The sequence below is a fragment of the Buteo buteo genome, chromosome 9 (assembly GCF_964188355.1).
Source record: "Buteo buteo chromosome 9, bButBut1.hap1.1, whole genome shotgun sequence".
NCBI lineage: Eukaryota > Metazoa > Chordata > Aves > Accipitriformes > Accipitridae > Buteo > Buteo buteo.
The window spans coordinates 3,238,510-3,261,974 of record NC_134179.1 but is presented as its reverse complement, the minus strand read 5'-3'; the positions used below and the strand labels follow the sequence as shown (position 1 = coordinate 3,261,974).

Genomic DNA, 23,465 nt, shown 5'->3' with positions numbered 1-23,465 from the left:
AATAGGGGAATAAAGCTCTTAGGATAGCATTTCAGTGACACCAATAGGTCTGGAAGGATTATACCTCTTTCTGGAAAGGCAAGAGAGCACATTTGTGGCTTGCTCTGCTACTAAGGTCAGGAAAAAAAGAACAACCTGAGCTTCATACTGTACCTCCATCCATGTGAGAGCAGGCCCACAGTTTATCTTGTTGCCTGCGATGGCCGAGAGACGTGACAGGTAAGCCATCAGCATCTGGGTGACAAGCTGGAACAGAAAGAAACAGACATACAGTTTTTCTGTTAATACACCATAGTTTGGAGAGACTTCTTCAGACTTGGAGAGACCATAAATTATCCATTGGCACAGGCAAGCATTTAGAAATATATTCCCTTTTGCAAGGAAATCTGTCATTTGGAGAAGGACAGCAAACTGCGTACAGTGTTACAATGATTACACACACACACACAAAAAAGCATAAAGCAGCAGCTCCCTCTGAAAGTAATAACGTTATTTTTATAAGATATGTAGATTTTCATAATTTCCCTTGTCAAGATACCTTAAATCTAAAGCCTTCCTCTCAACATGAATTTCACAAACAAACAACTCATTTGTATTATGGCCACCAAACACATCTGAGAACCATTTAGCGTAACAAAACACTGGCTGCCATTTCCACCCACTTGCAAACCCTTAAGAACGTGGCAACTCAGACCCCTTGGCGAAAGAGAAGAGGGTTTAAAAAATAAACTTAGCAATGTCCCTTCTATAACAGTAAACTTGCTTTCATTAAAGAGAAGCTAGTGAGGTCTTTCCAAAGCTTCACAGCGACCGTGTCATAAAGCAGTATTGTAGCCCAGAGTTTGCAGGACTGTTTAAAACATTGTTCTCCTCAACCATCTGTTCAAATGTGGTCAATTCAAAATAAAAAATATAGTATGAGACACCACACAGCTGCAGAATTACATTTCACAGAGCAGTAGAGCTGTTCAACATCTTTACATCTTCTGTGCTTACAGACATAATGCAGATTTTCAGGTTCATGCTATAAAGTACATATTAAATCAGTTGTACAAATAAAGATGTAAGAGATAGGAATGCCTAAAATAACTTAAAAATATAAACCCAGGAATTCATTATCCTGAATAGTGCTGCTTCTGCTGAATTTAAGAGCCTAGAAGCTTTAAATTCTCTTCAGAAATAGTCTGCATTAAGCCAAAGCAACTAATAAATCAGTTTCTCTGATAAGCAATGAGACTGGATTATCAATTTCCTTTATATTGAATGGCAAAAGCCCTGTAGACTTCAGTGGGGTACTGATTTTGGCCATTGTGTGTTGTTCTAAAGCAATCAATCCTCACCCGCTCAGCACTGCAAGAACACAGATTCTGATTTATAGATCCCGGATGGATTCTTCTTTGAATGCTTGGAATGGCCTCAATTTCCTCATTTCCCTTTTCGGCTACACATCCCGTGAGCAGGCAACATCAGCCTTCCAACAGAGCATGTCAGATTTTTTCCATACTTGTGCTTGATGGTAGGGGGCAAACATACAACTACAGGTCCCAGAGGTAAGTGACCTGTGAAATGAAGCAATGGGCACTGTCTGCCACCGTGATACACGCTCTTCCCACAGACAGACCGAGGCCAAACAGTTTTGTTATGCTCTACTGGCTCAGATAACCTCTGTGGCCATGCATTACATTGCCTTCCTCTCCACATCTTCTGAAATGATGCAGTCAAGATGCACCTGCTACTTTCTAGAAGATTATTTTGGACATGAATAAATCTCTAAATTATCAACAGACAAGAAGCCGAAGGAATTCCAGCTCACCGTATTCCAGGCGAAGACAGTAAGTCAAGAAATGAAAAATACCCCCTACTCATTTAGGAAACACCCCCATTCTTTAAGCTTTTTAAAGACCCTTTAAATAATGCACTAATGCAAATGCTCTTAAAAAACAGATTCAGTAATTTTCAGTTTATAAATATAAGCCTAGCATTCCAAATGGTATTACTCTTGCAGTGCTGCAGCCCTAGAACAGCATGATTTCCTAGGAATGTTAAGTTGCTAACATTAAGTCAGGAAATATCCACGTCATTGAAAAAGTTTCCAAAGACACAACAAAATTCTTATCTAAGGTACTAACAGGACAGCTTCTTTCCTGACACTCTCAGTAACCGTTCCACACTTAGCAGCACATTAATTCATATGAACTTGCAGGCATTTCTCTTTAGATCACTGAAAATAAGGGTAGAAAACACATACTGATCTTATTACTAGGAATCAATTTCCAAATGTAACCCAGGCCACATTAAAACTACTTTGTACATACTTGAAAATATCTTCCAATCCCTTGCTGGTGACTGTGCTTTAAATGTTTACAGAGCTGATAATTTACCTCCGGACTGTCCTTCAGGGCATCGGAGCGGGGTAGCTCGGAGAGCTGGGAGAAGCGCCGGTCATAAATACATAGGTGAAGATGTTTATCAAGTACTCTGAAATCTTCATAACTCCGCTTCACGATCCAGCTCCTCCCCTGCATAAACAGAAAAAGAATCACACTTTTATAAGCTCCTCACCAATTCGGGTTAGATGAAGAAAACGAAAGTTTGTGCAGAAGTAGCAGACAGTTCTGGCCATCTTTCTTCTCAAAGCATTTGAAAATGATGAAAGTGCCTTAGTAGTGTTTTCATGTTTTAATTTGTAGACAGCCATACAAGCCCAAACCAGCTGTTAGTGTTCCTCTTTTAATTATTTAACCATGGGTTTATATGTGGCCCAGCATCATGAGACCTCTCCAAAGCTTTTAACTTCCACCTGTCTTACAAGGATTTTGTAGCATTTTCACACACGAGGTGTCTTTGCACAAATGTAAATTACAAAATGGTTGCATAAATAGCGTGAAATTAGATTCTACACAGATAGAAGAATATACATCCAGGGATCTGAAGGCAGAATTGAAGCTTGCAAAATTTTTGTCAGACGCCCCAGGCAAATCTTCAGCTGAATTAAAAAAAACAACCTATGATGAGTAACACTAGCTGAAGATTTACTCCTGAATGCATGTCATTTCCCCAATTAAAATATTGACAAGATACATACTGCTTCAGGGGACAAGGAAGGGACCATGGCAGCACAGCATAATTTGCTTTGTGAGGCTTTTAATGACTACTTCTAAATGCTTCATGGCCTATTATGATCAATAAAAAATGTTGTAATAATGCAGCAGTTTACAGGTCAAAGCACTTTATGAACAGTCATTAATCTTCTCAATACACCCGTGCAGCCCCTAAAATGGGGCTATTCCTGGTTTACAGATGTAGACACTCACTCAGTGACCACGGACCTTCACAAAGCTTCCCCACCTTCTATTTCGAGTGCAAAGTGCTTTTTCAGTCTTTCTTTCCTAAAATCAACGGTACGGCCATATTTAAAAAGAAAAAGAAAATCTCTATCAGCATTACACACTCCACATGCAGTTCTCTCCCTTGGGAAAGGATGAGAAAACCAACAAAGCACGCAACAGATGTTAGCCACGCTGTACAAGTCCAGGTGCTCCTATAGCATAGCAATGCTAGCAGTGCAAGGACTCAAAAGATGTCAGAGGAAGGAATTAGATCGCTCCAGGTTACACGGCCACTCAAAGGCAGGGCCAAGGATTAAAAGCAACAAAGGGATGCCTGGCAACCAGTACCAAAAGCAGAGAAATGCACGGTATAAGAAGGGACACATCACCGGGGAAAGTAGCTGCAAAGCGTGATCCCAGGCGGGCTGTAGGTGGCTGTCGCAACTACACCTGATGCCCTCCTTGCTTGGGATACGAAAAAAGCATGGCTTACTCCAACTTCTCAATCACGCTATATTCATTTGTTTATCAGGAAAGTTCTAAGCATCACTTTTATATTAATATGCAAAGCCTGCAAGGCAATCGTAAATGTAAAACCTACAATCCAGCATACTAGCTATTTTCTGTCAAATTTATTTAGGACAACTCCAGACCGTGTACTGCGCCCATAAACTCTGCATTCGTATCACAAGAAATCACCCATTTTTCACAAGCCTACAAAGAGGGTACCTACAGAGGACATAAATGCTTTGTAATTTCTCTAAGTTATGTCATTTTACTTTTCGTCTAAAGGAGAAAAACAAGAACAGGAGTGCAAGTCTAATTATCTTCAAAAAGATGACAGCCTTTCCCATTTCTCCATCTTTTGCAATTAAGTGGTTCTTGCTCTCTTGATAAGTTGCTAGTATTGACCTTCAGCTGAGCAAGGTTTAGTCACCAATGTAAGAAACAACAGGCTGAGAGATCGCTTCAATCCTTTATTTGCTTCTGCCCGCTGCACTTAACAGGACATTCCAATACAACCTTGTACGTGGCCCACATAACTAAAAAACCTATTTGTCAAATGATCGTAAATCTGACATTAATTCCACGATATTTTAATTTTAAATGTTGGACTGTAGATTCCCAGTCTCTTTTTATCATGAATTAAGACAGTAAGAGTTGAATTTACAAGACAGGAGTAGTTGGGGTCAGCAAACTACTGGTCCATGCGACAGGGTGTGCAGGATCAGCTGTGGAGAGAACGGGCTATCCAGACAGCATTCTCCTTGCTTCTGATGAATCCCATTCTACACCATGACAGTAACGAGCCTCCTAATAGCTAGCAAGGAAGCTGATTAACGAGCAGGGACAGCTTACCTCGCGGCAGCAGTGGCGTTTCTTGCCCCACCATCTCTCTGGGAGGTTCTGCCCGCGCTGCCCGACGACTCGCGGAGCAAGCACCGAGCCGGCACGGACCAAGCGCGGCGTGGAAAGGTAACCCCGAACCACCGCTCCCGTACCTTCCAACTGCAGCCGTTCGGCAGCTGCTAAGCAACCAGCCGAGCTTTCCCTGCAGAAGCAGCAGCAACCTCCTCCATAAGAGGGGTTTGCGCACATGCCAGAACCGCTTTCGCCATTCCTGGGTGAAGCCAGCCCAACGCCTGCAATCACAGCCCTGGGTGTCAGGCTCTTGTGCAAAAAAGGATGGCAGGAGACTTGTGGGAACGGCACAGCCCGTCCTTCGGTCGCGTTCAGAACGGCTGTGCGTATGATGTGTTAGCACAGAACGCAGTTTCGGGAGCGATGAGACGGATTTCCACCCAGCAGAAAGTTATTCCAACACCCTAAATGGGAGTATTTCCTAAAACCCTCCAGTTTTAAGTCTGCCGTTAACTAAATTAAAGAAGCATACACGCTTCAGGTTGTTCTAAAAGTTGTATGAAGCAAAGTTTTTGCAGACTAGGAGCCTGACTGACAAAGTTTTAAGCAAAAGCAAGACAGCCATATTTACAAGGGGTGCAATTAACTTTACAGGAAGGAACCATCGCAGCAATCTAGGAAGGAACTGTACAACATTTAGCCATTCCCCTCAGATCTCCAGGACAAATCACAAGAAAGGAAAGCCTAAATTTTCTCAACTAGACTTCCGGAGTTGCATAGCCAAAGCAGCAGAAACAACAGTGACCTCCATCAATATCAAAAATACTACAACGTTTCACTACATCAATATAAAAAGTGTACATCTTGCTCCCATTTCCTGCAAATTCTCAAGTGCCAGAAGGGTTTTGCAAAAGGGTTCTTTTTTTAATTTAGAGAGTTAATAAAACAGTAGAAACAAGTAAGTGACTGTTAAGTTGGTCTCATGTTGTCAACTGTGTTTTATAGCAAAGCTAAACATTACTGGTGCTTCGGGCACATAATATCCATAAGGCAAAAATGCCCTCTTCACATTTTTGATTATTTCTATAAATTGTTACTCAAATAAACTTTTGATCACTCTCTAATTTTCCAGTTCAGTAACTACTGTTCCATTCTTTAATTACTGATGGTCCTGATTTAGAGAAGCACGTGCTTAAATCCCATTCATTTCAATGGGACGTTAGAACAGAGGTGAAGTTAAGCACACAGTCAAGTGATTTCCCGGATTCAGACCTTCAATTACAAACCTGGGTATGACAAATTTCATTAAAAAAAAAAAAAGTCTCAAATGAAGATTTCAATAATGCCATAAAATAGTTTCATGATCTTTAAAAGGAAAAATTGACCACTGACTTAAAAAAAAAAACCCTCATGAACAAAATCAAAGTATTTTTTGGAATTTCATTTTACGGAAATGTTCACAATGAAAAGCATCATGACAATTATGAATTTCTCACAAAATGGAAAATCTGGGTTCATTCCTACTCTTATTACTGTTTGATCTGTTCTCCTTTACTCTTGCATGCTGTGTAGGATTAAGTGTATGATGAAAGCCTGGTGAGATTTCAGCATGCTGCACAGTGCTACTTATTTTTTTCCTATTATGAAAGCAAGAAGAAATGTCATGCTAAAAAAAATTATTAGAGATTACTGAACTGATGATTTAATTTCCACTGAGCCAGAGATTTGAACCTTCCATTATTAAAACCATTATACTGAGATCGCAGATCATAAAAAGCTACCCAGGCTTCACATTGCAGGAGACAAGATTCAGAGGGACAAGGATTCAGAACCCCAGCTCCACGAACAATATTTTTAGCTTTGCTGGTCAAATGGCCTAAGGAGGACGACATGCAGCCATAGCCAGGAGTTTACATACTCCCTCAAGCACAGCTGATTTGGTGATACTTCAAGTGAGCAGCGGTATCACTGCCCGTTCCCTTTCTTTCCAAGCCCAACACACAGCATGACAATTGCAGCTCACTGACAGTTTGTTTCATTACTAAAAGACATTACTTTTTGCAGTACTGCTTGCTTACTGTCGGACTGGGAAAAGCAAATTTAAGAGGAGGGTATTTTAAAACATCCTTTGCATTTTCATTCCCACAGGTAAAAAAACCCACCTTTGCTCCACCATCTCGTAATCCCTTCAACTGACCAGTACAAAAACGTTACTCATTTCTAAGAGGAGCTCCCATAAGCTCCAGGCCAGTTCCATACAGGAATATTTTTATGTGGACTTAACTGTTTTCACTTGGGACCTGGCAAGAAGCAATTTTTCCCCTGTTGTGTACTGAACAATCAATGGCTTACTCAGAGGCATCCAGCTAACACGAAAGAAGTTGGTCTGTTGTCAGTATTTGTGATACGGTCCCTTTACAAAACTGATATGCTGAAATTTTATAATAAAGTTTTACAGATCTCCTCTCCCCACTATGTAAGAAAAAGTAAAAGACTATGTTTCCAGCTGAATCTGTCTCCATCTGTGCAGAGAGGACTCCTTTTTGTCCATCAATGCCTCTTCAAGCCAGACAGGGTGCTACCGAGTTCCAGCACGCACGACTTTCCTGTCCCACGGTCCGAGTATGTTTTCTCTGTAGCACCTAAGATTTATTTATTTTAAGACAGGGAAAGACCTTTCTTTTCTGGTTCAAATGCTTATTTCCTGAGAGAAATCACATGGATGCTCTCATGAACCTTACCAATCCAACATGGAGATCGAGACCAGAAAATGAGATGAAAGTATATGGCAAAAGTCACTTCGGTTTGACCCTACAGTAAGAAAACACCACGTATTAAATAGCTGGAAAAATGCCAGCATCCACCAGCAGAGTTTAACTCTGCCATGTGGGTGACTTTTAGAGCTGTCTGGGTCTTGGGTTCTGTATGTTATTCCAGCATGACCCTTCAGCCCTTTTTTTATTTCAAGTCACACTGGAAAATGGCTTAGAAATTTAGTCAAAACAGAAAACAAGACTGATAAAATCCATCACTTAGAGCTTACCCAGGAAGTGTTTTTAGCTGGTGCCATAGATGGCTTTATCTAAGCTTAAGTTTGTTTACCAAAACGTCCTGGATGATTTCATGACTTCTGGTGTATTATTATAACTTTAGGGAAATTATAAATCTTTAAAACTTAAAGGGAGTTTGCACTAAGGCAACATAAAGCTACTTTATTTCTGAACGAAAGCGTACACTCAGCAGTGGAAGGCTTTTTGGCTAGCACGCTTCCAGGTCTCACCTTGAAGTCACGGATGGGTGCTCGCTTTCATTGCTCCTGGTACTACCCATCAACAGGAGTTTATTCCTTCCCACCACAGGGTGGGGAACACCCGTATCACGGCTTTTCCTTAAGCTGGAAGACATTTGCATTAGCTTAAGCTCACTGATGTATAAATTTTACTTAGCAAACATTAGCACTTGCTCCCACGACCCTTTCAGCTGGGCAGTGATGAGCGCTCAGCACAGCAACAGCTACAGGGAGGGACAGCCACGTCAAGAAGACGTCTGCTCGCTTCGGGGGTTGACCCAGCTTAGAAGATAGCATCAACAGCTTCCAGCGGGATACCCATTCTGCTGCCAGGCACATACTTCTGATGAGAAGGAAACAAAATATCTGCAGGAGGGACCTTTAAATAAGGTGAAAACGATGGAAACGCTAAAACTTCAGCACTCCACCTGGAATCACAGGAAACGGACACGAGAGACCGACTACCACAAGATGAAGGGAACATAACGTACAAACAGACCGCGAGGGAGAAGGCAGAGGAGAAAGTGTAGTCTCTTTGTGTGGTGAATCCTTAATAGCCTTATTCCACAGAATAAATTAATCTCTTTCAGCATTAATTATCAGTTTATTATCAATTAATTGCAATCAGCAGGAAAAAAGAGATTTTAATGGAAACGACTGCAGCTTTTCGCCCCTAAAAATTATACTTCCTTGTGCTCCCTGATTCCAATTACAGATAGGAACACTAAACACACACATGGGGACACGAGGCTGCCCAAGACCTGGTCTGAATGACAGCAGTATTATCCCTGCTTGATCTGTCCGATTTTGGAAAACTCCCCACGATCAGGTATATGCGGCTTTCTGGGTGCTAAGCTGAAATAAGCCATGACCTTCCAGTGGTTTCTCTGTCACTCAGAAGAGCAGCTTTGCCAGAGGCATTCAGACAGCAGGCAAATATTTGGCTCAGGCTTTGGTGGCAATTGGTTTTGTACAGATACAGAGAGATAAGGGCATGCTAAGAAGACCTAACGCAAACACACCGTGTGTACAGCATTTGAAATCGTAACAACGATTTTTCCAACAACAAGGTTTTTCCTCCCACGAGAAAGCCTACTTCTGAATGGCAGGCTGACAGACACCTAATGAACTTGAAACAGGATTTACAACTCTCAACATGTGAATGAAATCCCCTGCTCCCCTGACATCTTATAATTTAAACAATTCAATATCAATCAACTCTTTAGTAAAATTATACCATAAGAGCAGCAGGTCACAGAGAGACACAGGGGTGAAAGGGAGGGCGGCCACAGCATGGGGGACTGCTTTTCTACACTTCAGAAAATTAAAGTAATAACGCAACATGAGCTTACAGCCACAAAAGAAATACTTCAAAGCCACTAACAACTGCTAAGTAACGGGAACTAAAATACTACCGTCTTACAGGTAGTGGGGCAATGAGAGAATGCATACATATTTATAAATGATTATGTGGACATTGCACATATTTAAATACAATACCCTCTTTACCCTGTGCCCCAAATGTGCTATAATCTACTCAGCACTTAACCACAGAGAAGAAACGATGTTTCATCAAAGTAAGCAAGCACCACTATCCTTTAAAACAAACCAAACAAAAAACCTCTTTGAAAATTACTTGCCTGAGGTTAGTAAAACAAAACAAAACAAACTTTCAAAATGACTTGCCTGCGGTTAGCTGCAGCAACAGTAGCTTAGACAGATATAGATCTCAATTTTCTTAAGTCTCATTTCTTGGGCACATCACTGAAGCAAACAGCTGACTTCTTAAATGTTAGGGTTTGTTGTTAAGTGACCAAAGCACATAAGCTTTAGTTTGTTAAAACTAATTGCCAGGAAGAAAAGATTTTGTAGGTCCAAACCTAAGAAACTGTGTTCGAAAAAAAAAAACTCAAAACCCCAGTTATGGTTGCTACACAACAGGAGACACATCTATCACATCATTTACAAAATAACCGAAACTTAGAAGCGTGGAAATAATTAAAAACATGCCGTATCTGACGATGCTTCCATTACAGACCCCTTTATCTCGACACCCCAGGATGAAGCAAAAGATGTTAACGGTATTTGGAAAACACCACTAAAGATCGTAAGAAATGCCCTGCTGGGCCAGGCTGGTGGCTCACCTACCCCCGTACTCTGCCTCCAAGAGCAGCAGTTGGAGATGCTCTTTCCTGAAGACACGTGTGAGCTTGGCCGCTCCTGCAGTCCATTCCCCTTGTATCCCTCCCAGATCTATCAAAGGATGCCAGAGGGAACCTCTCTGCCCACTCCTGCTCCTTTGGGTAGAGTTACAGAGGTAAAACACATGAACATTTCAAGGAAAAAGGTATACGTGCAGGTATGTTAAAGAAGTAGCTGACCAAAACTCAAGGAAAGAGGTTAGAAGGGTGAAATGTTATTTAGAAAGCACAAGAAACAGAAGCAGATTTGGAGAAGTTTTGTTAACAGAGCTGGAGCTGTAGCCACAATGGAGAAATAGATGCTTTTTTGGCAGCTGCACACATCGGTTTTAAAAAGAAACATTGAAAAGCGGTGCCAAGACCCAGGAGATGAAACATTGAAGACAGGCCATCTTTAATATCTAATATCCTTAATGGGGTCTTTTAAAAAGGTAAACCACAAAGCTTGAAGTAAATACAGTATTTTAAAATCACAGATCAGTTAAAAAAAGCATCATTAGAAAACCAGAAAGTCGGTTCCTTCTTATCTGACAAAGCCTGAGCCCTTGACTGCAAACTTGCTCTACAGTCTCTAACAATATCGGTTTGCAATTACGCTTAATGTCTACGTCCCACAGCCTGTCTGCACGTTTGCAGCTTTTCAAGTTTGGAGGCTACCAGCCCCTGCCAAGGAAGTGGAGAACTCCGGAATTCACAGCAGGTCTACGATGAACTGATTCTGAGTTGTTTCACACTTCAAGTGTAAATTTTGCTCAACGAGTTGGGACCTCAGCGTTTGCTGAACTAGGTCAGTTTATCACGGGTTACACAACACATAGTGACAAGAAACACCTGCTTGATGGTTTTTAGCAAACTCGAGGCACAAATCTGCTCTGTAATTCTAGGAAAGCCCTAATGAATATAACGATTTAATGAGCAAGCTCAATCCACGTTCCCCCTGAGAATTCTGCCACCGATTGCTCTAAAACAAAACTGATTTTTAATTTAACATCCAGTCAGTTATAAATCCAGTTGGGCAAAGAACCTCTAGTTATTGAGGAAGACACTGGCATTTAACACTTCAGCATTTCTTATTACCGAAACAACTCAATTACCAATTTTCTTTACAAAGTCAGAGTTTAACCAAACTAGGTGCACTGACATGGGGTATAACTTTTGAAAACTTTCCGGATTGCGTATTTGGCCACTTTGCTCAGTGACCATAAATATTTGCTGCAAACAATGAAAATGATGCAACTTTGATTTACCACCAAAGCATCTTTACACACATGCTATTTATTTTGATGTGGTTTCTGTACCTTGAGAGTATCTTTTTTTAAAATATTCTTTACTAACCTGCGTTGGACATTTTATGTCCAATGAATCTGTTGTTTGGAAGTGTAGATGCTCTTCCAAGGCCTATGAACTTTATCTGCATGCAAGTCGTTCAGGTTTGAGACATCGTGACCGAGAACCTTGTCTTTCTCCTCATGCTTGCTGAGCCACCTAACATCTGACATTACTTGTTGATCAAAGTAACTTTACAGCCTGCAGAGGATGATACTGGATGAAACTGCTTTGGATTATCTGTGCCAAAGGGCTGTCAACTTTCCCAAGTAAACAGGCACTGTAATATTGCTATTAAAAAGGCGTGCACGTTAAACTTCTCTATAAGGAATAAACATCAAGGCAGCTAAGAAAAACAGGAACATCCACCACAATCCCCCTCTTATTTTGGATTTGAACCAAGCCCAGCTCTTGGAGAAGTTGTAAAACAAGTAAAACTGTAGACAAACGGCTCCTCTGCAATGCATTTACACTTGCTTGGTTACGGGGTAGGATTCAACGTCTCTTCAGAATAAAGCCAACTGTCCTCTTCAATTTGCGGCCGGGCGCAGCCTTGTCTACAAAGCACCACATGACAATCAGAAGCCCTGCCAAAATGCATCACTTACAGAAAGAAACCATAATCGTTATCCTGTCCTCTTGGATTTCAACAGTGATTTTCACTTTTGCTTCAGAGCTAAGTAGAATACAATTTGGATACAAGAAGATTGATGTCTCTAATTCAGAGCGTGCTTTCTGAAGGCAAAATGCCCAAAGGACACATTAACAAACTACCATATAATTGTAAAAACTTCTGTTGCTTAAAAAAAAAACTTTCATGTGATACTGCATTTTGTTCTGAGAAATAATTTTCCCTCTTGCTCATTATCCCTTCCTAGATCCTGGCTACACTGACCATTCACTTCAGCTGGTAGGCTTCCATCACAGAAAACCATCTGAAGAGCACACGAAAGCAGCAGTTGCCATAGATCACTCCCTGTTCCCCCCCCCCAAATAACTGCACAGCAGCTCAGCCCAGTGCAAGTCCGATGAACTGGTAAGGCTGCTATCTTGTGGCGATCACTTTCAGATACCCTCTTTCCCCAGTAAAAACCACCCTCAAATAAATTCACTAGACCATTTCTGTGCTAGATTTTATAGTTGAAGCCATTAATACAGAGCACAGTGAGCCTCCATCTTTGGTATACTGAAGGGACATCTTGAAATGCACCTCAGTTTGCACCTGCTGAAGGAATGTGCTTCAGCACACGAGAGTTCCATGACAGTATTTCTCTCTGCAGTGTCACTCAATAAATCAATCATTCAATTCAAAATCCATGCACAGCTAGAACCCTGTTATTGCATCTCAAGCATCCAGAGTCAGGAACAAGAACGAACTATGCTGACGTCGTTTCCCTTCATGATACATATTTAAACAGAGAAAAAACCCAGAGCGAGCCATGAATGGAGAAACTAAATACCAAAGTTTAAGAACTACAGCTGGTTTTCATCTCTTGTTACCAGGGGATAGATTTACACACAAGAGTACTGAAGCCGCTCTGTGGCTGGGAACAAAGGACAAGTCCCATCAGCAGGGCAATGAAACCCCAGAGCCCCGATGACACACGGATGCCACCGCAGGTCAGCGCAATGCTGCTCCTGGACTCTTTACAGCCTCCTGCGCAGCACCGAAGACAACAGCTAACTTCTGCATTTCCATCCCACAGTCCCAAAGAGCACCCGTATGCTGCAAATGGCCAAAGTAAGCAAATGGCACGGCCCTTGGAAGTCGTCCTGCTGGCGCATCTCCTCGATCCCAGCGCAGACATCCCGCCGACTGCCCGACTGTACGCTTCGGAACAAAAGGCAGCAAAGACAACGAGACAAAAGTCCTTTTTACCTCAAAACTGCTACTTCTACTGTCTAAACCGCTCGTGTGAATTAACGATCACAGAGCTACATACAAATCCCATGATGAACAAGAGGGCATGGTGCAATACGCTTTTCAAATAGGAAAAGGACACAGCACACCACAGTGTTAATCCTGTTTGATGGGAGTGTTGCCCTACCCAAACCAGTGTTCTGCAGCAAAACTCCAAAAACCAGTCATACCCTTGTCTGTAATGAATATTATCCCAATTAATTAATGAATTTATCCTTTAGTATTATCATAACAGCTACAGGGTAATAGATGTTAATTATGCAGTTCTTAAAGGCTTTGAATGCAAATCAATACCTTCTCTCTCTCCCCTACAGATGCTAGTTTACTTCCAAAGAGCCTGGAACAGACCCAGCTTTTTCAAAGATACTACACCTTGGCAGCACTTTGGCATCGCCTGAGCTTTGAACGCACCCCAACAGCACTTTTCAGGCTGCTTGCCAGCTTCATACATTCTTTATTAATCCACATTACTATTGTCACTTCATTTTTATTTATCACTGCTGAGAGCAGAAGGCATGTAGTATATGACCTAAGATCAACCATTCGAGCACAGAACACCAAGTGATGGATTAGCATTGTAGAAACAAGGATTTTAGTTGCTTTCTTTTGACTAACGTGAAACAGCCCTCCTCAACCGAGAAGTGCTTAGGACAGAGGTTTCAACATCTGTGAGCATCTGGAAGGATAGGCTAAAAATATTCAACCCATAAAGGCCTATGGTCAGGTTTTAAAAAGGTTTTGGGGGACTTACAAATAAATGCCCAGTATCACAAGAGGGATTTTCAAACAAGCATGTGAGGTACCTAACTCTCATGGGCAAACTTGTCGGTGGAAGTTACATTTCTCTAGGCACTTTGTTGCAGTCATCTTCAGGCAAGCGGTACCCAGTGTCAGGAAAGAAGTACAGAAACCAAGCTGGGGGGGGAAAGGCCATGACGGCGACCAGCATTTTAACGCATTCTAAAGCAGAGTCACTTTCCTGAGCCCTTCTGAGCAGACAAAGCTTTAGGACATACCGAGGGTCCCTATGTGCAGTTTGTACAAAGCAGCTAGTGTGCTATGAAATCAGAGCGTACCCTTGCAGTTCAGTGCATGTTCATTTTACACCTGCTTCAGTTTAGCTGCACCACCACCAAGGTATTCCACCACCCGTGGGGTGGATTTCATCCAAGGTAGGTTTTCATCCTTGGTAGGACTCATCCAGCAGCTACACGGACCCTAGACCTCAAGTGGAAGAGGGGGGTGAGAATGCATGGGTAGGGGCAGGAGACTGCAGCCACACTGCAATAGGCATAACGTGAAACTTTACCTGAATTCACTATTCAATAAAAGGACACAGGAACTGCTTTTGTTTAGCAAAATCTTCTTCAAACAACAAAGGCAGAAAATTCTATATTAAGAAAGGAGAAGCAGGTTAACACATATTCTAAAAACAAATTTTGCATTGGGTAGGATCCAGCTTTGATGGTCCACATAGGTATATCTCATTATCAAAGATGAGACCAGCTTTTCCTCTCATTTTTTTCCTTTTTTTTTTAGTATGTATATAAAACACACACAAGTATGTATTTGTGTGTGAGAACTTGTCCCTTGGAGTCATCTGTTTAAAGAACTGTAGCTTTTCACCAGCGGAATGTTAGTAGAGCTTACTCCGTAACTGTTCTCCAGGTGTTTGAGCTTCAATCACACAAGACGAAACTATTAATATATTAAAGAACAAGTCTTTAAGGCAAAAAACAATCATATAAAAGGTTTTCAGATGTTTGACTCAAAATCCTACTGCAAGCAATTTGTGGTTTTTAGTACGGACTAGGACAGGCAGACAGAACCAGCAAACCATACTTTAGACGTTAGTAGTCCGAGTAAGACATTTGCTTTTGTGAAAATATATTCCACTCTCCTCTCCCCGCAAACCACCCAGGATGGGGAGTCCTGTCTGTTCTTCCTACTTGGATCCCATTTTTTCCTGGCATTCTCACTGCTGCCCTTGAAGCACTTATTATTGCAACCACGCTTCCAGCCATGGAACGCTGGACAGGCTTGCCTTCAGAGTTTTGCAAATGCTGTTCTTCAAACAGAAGATACCGAGCTTAAGTCTCCTGCAAGGGAGAGCTGGGAGATACAAGTGGCATATATTTGCGTAAATGCCTTCATGGAGGACATCAGAGACCTTATTCTATCAATCAAAATGAACACAGCACAGACAGCAATGGCTGCTTTGAACAAAAAACAGGAACAGGGCAAAGTACTGTGCATTCTGTACAACAAAGCCGCGTGGCTCAACCTACTGCCAGTGTGGGGTCTGCAAATGCAAGCAGAAAAATGGAGAAACCCCATGGTTGGACCACGAGAGCTTCCTGCTTTGAGAATAGCCTTAGAAATCTACCTAGCGTTGCAGCAGAAAGAGGCTTCCTTCGCAGGAAGGACGTTGGCGTTATCCCGTGAAAAGCAGGAAACAGAGAAGGTAGTGTGACTCTGTTCTGAGATCACAACACCCAGTCTGCGTTTAAAGGACTATCATGAGATCTAGTCCTAAGATTTTTTTTTTAAAATCACTCATGCTTGCATGGTCTGTCACTTCTGGTTTCTACTGCCTGTCACGTCTGTTTCAACAATCTACCTTTGATAATGAAAATGAACAATAAAAGCCACAAGAGATGGCTAGAGTTTAAGGTCTCCCCTAGAACTAGAACGTTTTCACAACCGGTCTCTTGCTTTCTCCTTGCCATTCAAAATTTCACCAAAAAAACAGATGTTTGTAGCGTTGAAATAGTGCAAATCTCACATTGTAATGAGTACTGCACGCTTTTTATTATTCTTTCCTTTTTCAGAACAAAAGCTTACATTGTCCATTCTTACGTTACAATGTTTAAATACGTATGCAGGTAGTTGCTGCTGTAACGTCACACAAACAAATCCAAAAACATTAAAAAGGCAGATTTTCAGCCTGCTTTACAACTTGACAAAACATGCTGGACGGATTAGCCTATTCCAACCTTTTTGCAGGCTCTTACTTTTGTTGATTTCTTCTCAACACACATAGTAACCCCTTTTAAATGTGCTGCAGACCTTGTAGATTCTTTGCTTATCCCCGTGGAACTTAGCAAGGATTGCAAACACTGTCAATGGACCTCCACAGCCTAGAGGTACAGCATAAACTCATAAAGGTCTCAGACATTCCCTGTGGTCTTTTAAGGACCGCGGTTACTCTTAAGGCTTGCAATTACTGTCTGCAGACTTCAGAAGGTTCACAGGTACAGTCCTCACACCACCCCTCCCAGGATTTTATGCTTCTCTATTTCCTACACAAAAAACAGTCTCTAGCATTCTTTAGAGACTTTTTCCTCCCTAGCAAAAATGCATGTGGCATCCTGTCTGCACTCTGGGAAAGTGCAAACTCAAAACATTACACCTTTTCCCCCAACTCCTTCCTCAGATTTCAAGCATTTGTAGACTGTTTTAAAGTCTTCTTTCCTTCCATCCATCCACCCCTTCTTTTATCATAGAAAGGGATTTTTTTTACATTTATTTTAATAATAGCAATCGTTCAACAGCAGTAACTGCACAGGTCCTGAAAGCAATCTTCTAGAAATGAACGGACGTTAAACAGTGCAATCTTACTTGGAAAAAAGGAAAATCCACCTATATTGCTCTAAAAACCAAAACAAAACCAAGCCCCCCTATCACAAGCTCTTTCCAATAAAATTTAAAACCCTACCTTTGTCGTTTGCTAGTTTTCATGTTTAAATTTGTTCAAAGAAATCAGAAGAATCCTATCTTTCCACTTTTCAGAAACACTTGGAACAGCTCTCTAAATATTCCCACTTCTTCTTAAGAGCTAATAAACTGGATTAATTTCTTGAGGTCTCCCAGTAGAAGAAAAGCTGAATAGAGATGTAAAAAAAAACCCCTGAACCTCAAACAAAGCTTGTATTTCACAAGCTGACTTGCAGCAGAAATGTGTCACAAATATAACTCAAAAAAACTCTTTTTTTCAAACCTTATCTGGGAAGGTTTTGCAAAATACACATCAAAGAATAATTCTCTTTACACCACTAAAATTATACTTACAGATGGGAAAGAGTGGGATAGAATTTCCTTAGTGTAAATGCCGAACTGCAGTCTGCCAAACACAGCTAAGACTGAGCTGGATGTTTTAAAAGTCTAATGTTCAAAAGCTTTGGTTTGTTGTCTGCTACAGAGTGAAAAGACAAAATAAATGTCTTTTTATGGACCACACAACACACAGATTGTGTCTGCACAGTCCAAACTGGGCAAGGCACAGCAGTATAATGCATCCAACCCCAAAGCTAGGCTTTTTAGCTTATTTCTCTAAGGTCTGTAATCTAAAATTGCCAGGGTGGCCACATGCCCTTGCTCCTCCCCATGCTATCTGTTTTTGCAACAAATCGCAAATATCTTAAAGCTTTTAAATATACATGGGTTTAATCTTAATTAAAAGAATTCGTTTTCTCTGTGTCCATCTGAGAAATCAAGGATATTTTTGCAGGCTGCTACGGTAGGCTAAACACCAATGCTAGCAGCATATCCAAAAGGCGAGCAAAGTGAAATTTGTTTTATAGTCTTTCTTTCTCCCTCCTTCAATATTTTTGGCCAGATACAGATGCGTCCTGCCAAAATCTCTCCCCACTGCACTATCATTCCATGAGCTATTTCACACCTCCCATTCAATTCTAACATGGAGCCAAATCCATCCAGACACCGCTGGTATCCAACGCGTGACAGAATGGAATCTTTCCCTGGACATTAGGAGAGGCCATGAGATGTCAGGGGTGAAGTATCTCCATGGTAGAAATGATGCTCAGCTGTGCAGCTCCTTCCATGCCTTTCCATTCATTGAATCCAGATGCCACAAGTTTCTCAGCTTTGTAAGTATCTGAGAGACAGGGACATAGGCTAACACGCGAGAGGTGAATCACAGACTTGGGGTAGGGAGAAAGTCTAGCTAGCCAGAAGGATTACTTAATAAAAAAAAAGGAAGAAAAAGAGGAAAAGGTGATTGGTTCTATGCCTATCCTTTAAAGCGATGAGGCCAACTCCCAGTGTTTTCATTTTAGTTCAGTAACGCTGAAAAAGAAGGTAACAGAACTTCTCAGCAGTTGGGCACGGTTCACAGCCTCTGGATCTATTGGACAGCAACTCAGTTAAGTCTCACTGCAGACTAGCATCTTCCTTAGCCAAGGCGCAGAATTCACCACCTTGTCCCCACACAAATCAAACCTCTGCACTGTACTCTCAGAAACATCCCTGCAAAGCACCTGAGAGTCTCACAGAAGTGTCAGACAAACTGCTGGACAGCTGGGCTCACTCCGATCAGTGCACCATCAATGCTTGGCATGCTACGCGCCGGCTATTTGCTACTCCTGAGGCTTGCCCCTGCACAAACGTATTCTGCAGGGTTTAAGGACATAATTATACCTGAAGGGATCCTGTTAACCTTTAGAGATGTCAGTAAAGCAGATGGAAAGATCAGAAGCGATATGCTTCCAGGTTAGAGAAAAACTGTTCTATAAAATATTGGCACTTCTATAGGCCCACCTGAAATAGTCAGAAAAGAACATAAGGTTCATCTCTGCATTACGCACTGCGAATGCAGTCCCAAACCTGAGGACTCAAAATGTACAGAAATTCCAATTTCCCTATGTCTCCTGAAAAATTTCACTCTTGATCACTGTACTGCTCTTGGCTGGGACACAGACATGTGTCCCCCATTAAATTTTGCAGTGCTGCTTGTTAGCTTGGAATGCTTTTCTGAAAAGTGATTATTGTGTATGAACCTTGCTACAGCTGGGTTAGAACACTACTAGCAAAATGCCCAAACACAGGCACTTTCAGCCTCTCTTCCCTCTCCCAAGAGCGCTATTTATAAGTACCTGTATATACACACATGTGCACGTGTGTAGTTGCACCGTTTAGGGCTAACAACAGAGAGGAATTATTCTGAGTGTTTCTATCACACCAACGACACTGCTGTAGCTCAGCTTGTGCCGAGCTCCACCTTCAAAACAGAGCAGGATGCTTTGCTCCTCAGCGCTCTCAGAACACCCTGCACCAGTGTGCACACAGAGTTAGTGCAGAAGAGCAAATTCACTGCAAATTCAGGTCTCTGTGTGTACTAATGCCACTACGCTGGTACAGTCCAATAGCAAATACTTCCCCACCCCACACAATTCAAATGCAGGCAACACAGGTGTGCCTGTTCCATACGCTTTTCTTTTAGCACCTGAGAAACGTCAGCAGAATCACATAAAGAGCTTTAAAAAGAGAGACAGACACCACAGTGATTCCCATTAACAAATTGTGTTCAGCATAAATCGATAAGATGGACGCTCAAGAAGTGCCAAGATGAATCACGAAAAGAACTGCTATGCTAACACCAGAAAAATGACCAAATGCAGGCATTAACTCTCAACTGAATTTGTCAATGCAATATGTCCCCACAAACAACAATTTCTTTCAACATATTAAAATACGATAACCTCTTATGTAATATTTTACAAAGTCACTATCCCCGTATTAGCAGACAGGGAATCTGTGGTACAAAGTGGCAGATTTATCTGCCCAAAGCATTTTGATACCACAGTAGCAGAGACAGTGAAAGAATTTCATACCAGATGTCTGGAGACATAACTGGGAACAGATCAAGAATCCCCATCTCCTGGCTGCCAGCAGCACGCCTTGATCAACAAAAACACTGGCCGGCATTCTCCCTCACATACTTCCTCTGTTTATATATATGGTGCGCCTGTGTGTCACTATATGCTCCCCCCACGACTGACAGGCGTACGTATGCAGAGTCTAAGCATGCACGCTTGTGTCTCTAGGCTAATCAGTGTGCGGCTCTGCGCAAACCGTAGCGAGGATTATTTGCTTAACGGGCTCCTTTTTCTCGCCTCGATCCTCCTTTTCTTTTCTTAAAATTAGCTGGTCGCAGTACCACAGACAGCATCCTTTTGAGGACTGAGCTAGTGAAGAAGTGGAAAAAAACCACATACGCCGCAGAAAAGTGTTATATCAAAATATTACGAGGCTGTGTTGCCAAACATAATGCAATACCGTCTGCAAAAGGAGGTGGGGGGAGACAACGTGGCGTTTACCTGACAAGAGATCTGTACCAGGTAGACCAGTTCCTTGGATTCACAGCCGTTTCTTGTTACTTCATTCTGTTCCTCCGGGAGCGAAAGCTACACCAAGGGAGCGGGGAGGGGGTGGAGAAAAGAGGGAGAGAGAAAGACCAGGTCAGTGAGCAGGGATAAGCCAGGCATGTAATAATGCATGAAGCACAACATTCACATCAACTTGCTCCAAGACATGCTGAGTATCAGGGAATCGGGGAAGTGTTTGTCTGTCTGGAGTTGTCAGATAGAAAATATTCAGCATTCATGGCTTACACAGACCCTCAAATGCCATTGGATTTTGGCATCTCACCTGATAGTTTAAAAATAAAAATACGGTTCAAAAATAAAACAATCATAGGAAGGCAAACTGTTCAAGCCAGGGATTAAACCTCTATCTTAGGAGTCTGCAAAATTAATTGTTCACTGAAAAGATCTCTATAAATATTCACGTATCAGATAACAGTGATTCCCTCTCCCCCCCCCCCAATTTTATTCATTTTTTATTTTATATGTTCAGGCAGACATTATAGAATAAAACATATCTCCTAATTTCAGTGTTGTCAAGCAATTTACCACAACAGAGAGCTTTATGGCACCATTCATCACATATAGAGACATTAAATACAACACCAGGATGTGGGTTTTTTCAGAGCAGTGAGGAGAGATTTAACTGTGTCATTCCTGTACATGTACCAAACGCCTTGACTAGGCCTACTACTAGTCCTGCTACTCCCACTAGTCTTGATATCCTATACTTAAAATGGCTTACACTTAATGATCTTCTCTGAAAACAGAAATTAGTAAGTGATCATAAGCAAATTAAGACTGTTTGCAAGGCAAATAAAAAAAAGGATATGTCTCCCAAAAAGCTGTTTTATAAAAGACAGAGAGATCCTTATCCAGTGCAGAGCCCCAGAAAGAGAAAACCATGAAAGATTCCCTTAAAGGTGCACGGAACAGGATGAGGTATCTCAACCTCTCTGCACACACACAGCCATCGCTATCTTTACCCCTTAAATGATGGACATGAAATCGTATAGTGAAAGCACTGCTGTACTTGCCGGAAGAGTTATTTCACTTTCTTTCTTAAGCAGAAATTATGTCAGCTTAAAAATAGAAAGCAATGAAGAAGAGTCTGGGACTTTTTACACAAAGGTCTTTTGGAACAACACCTTCTTCTCTCTTGGAAAACGTGTACATAAAAATGTAATTCTGTAAAAAAATCATAAGTAGCTAAGACCGAAAAACCCCAACAACAAATGAATGCAGAAATAAACATAAGAGTGAGGAGAAAAATCACAAATTTCTGTACTTTCAGGAATGTAAGCAGGAGAAAATCAGAACCAGGTGATTAGAGGCACGTACCTCCTGAGAAAGAGGGAGATGTAAGGCAAAATTCACTTACATATAAATGACTACCCATACCCAGAGCGAGTTTAACTTTGCATTTTGCCAGTATCTCTCTCCTCTTTGTAAAGAAGTCGCAGAGCACACAAATTCAGCACTCTTCCTTCACCAGACTTAACTTCCTGAATACTAATTTCTTTTCTGATGGTTGTATAAAGGATTGCAAACAATGAAAAAGATTTTTGGACCGAAAAAAGTCTTTGGATTTCCATAATTTATTATATTTTTACAACATGAAATGTATTTAGAAGAAGAGAGCATGCGTGCAAACACTCACTGCTCCATCATGCTGGTTATGCAAATAAAACTTCCTCCTGCTTTGTGGCAGCCCTTGTTGGTGAGCAAATACAAATTTTCCATCAAAGGATTTGTATCAGAAAGCAAGTTTGCGCTTTTGGTCTTCACTGTTGCCTAACAGTGTAGAACACACTGTGCAAGTTCTTGAAGATGAAATCCGCTCAGCGTCACCTCCATTTGGATACTATCTTTACTCCATCATAAATCACCTCTCTAGAAAAGCCATGAAATGTCTCCCTCGGCCACTGTTGCATCTTCTCCTGTACCACCTTCTCAGCACACTCTCTTTTTCAGCTTCCAGACAGCCTCTCGTTCCACCTATAAATTCTCCCTTCAAAGTGAGCTTTCTTCTGTAAAGCTTTCCAGCCAGAACTTTAAAGATTTTTATGCACGCTCACATCCTCATAAGGCTAGTGTGTAATACAGTCCCAGAGATAAATCTTTCTAACTGTTGTGAGGGATCTTTCACACAGTGCGCTTAATTCCACTAAAAAACCCTGCATTCCAGAAAGGCAATTTTAAAGATGTGTAAGAGTGACTTTCCTATGTGTGTAACAGCTGCGATTAATGTGATTAAATACAACCATTATTTATTTCTGTATTGCACATCCCCCCCACGCACACACTTTATCATCCTTCTTTGCTATCAAATTTCACATTTAAAGTGCTACTAAGTTTCAAAACTAACAGTCAAAGAAAAGCAAAATAACAAAGCATGCAGTAAAGGAAAGCTAATACATGGCTGGAGGTATCTTCCACCTCTGTCAGGTAACAAGGAGCTCCAGTTCAATTAAACGCGGGTTTCCTACTCATGGAGAACAGTTTCCATCCTTTAATCTTCCCTATGCTTATTTAGGGTAGGTACACCTATTCTATCAGCCCGCAACAAAATTTCAAGCCTTGCCTTCCTTAAGCATGTCAGTGCTAAAGCACATGGCAGCAGGCTCCGTTCACCTGGAAAGCCAGCAGCCAGTCAACGTAACCACCAACACACAAACGCAGCAGCTCCCTAAACACATTCCCTAAACATGATTCTGCGCAACACAACGCGGGGCAGAAAAAGGTACAGGCCAAGTTAAGACGAAGGTTGAACTGCACGACCTTTCCTCTTAGATGTACTGTAATTTACACCAGTCTGGACTTAAGTCAAGACAAGTCTCTACAAGAACTCTCAGGAAATAGCAAGTGAATCAC

General features: G+C 41.5%; 1 protein-coding gene across 7 annotated transcripts in view; it reads right to left on the bottom strand.

Moving 5' to 3' along the window:
• Nucleotides 1-23,465, bottom strand: part of ARHGAP32 (Rho GTPase activating protein 32) — a 258,382-nt gene that overhangs the window by 81,162 nt on the left and 153,755 nt on the right. For all 7 annotated transcript variants that reach the window (XM_075034899.1, XM_075034902.1, XM_075034900.1 and 4 more), the window contains 3 exons: nucleotides 20,547-20,633; nucleotides 2,382-2,519; nucleotides 154-246 (listed from right to left, as the gene is read on the bottom strand). In XM_075034899.1, the coding sequence (XP_074891000.1) occupies nucleotides 154-246; nucleotides 2,382-2,519; nucleotides 20,547-20,633 (318 nt within the window). The remainder of the gene's footprint in view (nucleotides 1-153; nucleotides 247-2,381; nucleotides 2,520-20,546; nucleotides 20,634-23,465) is intronic.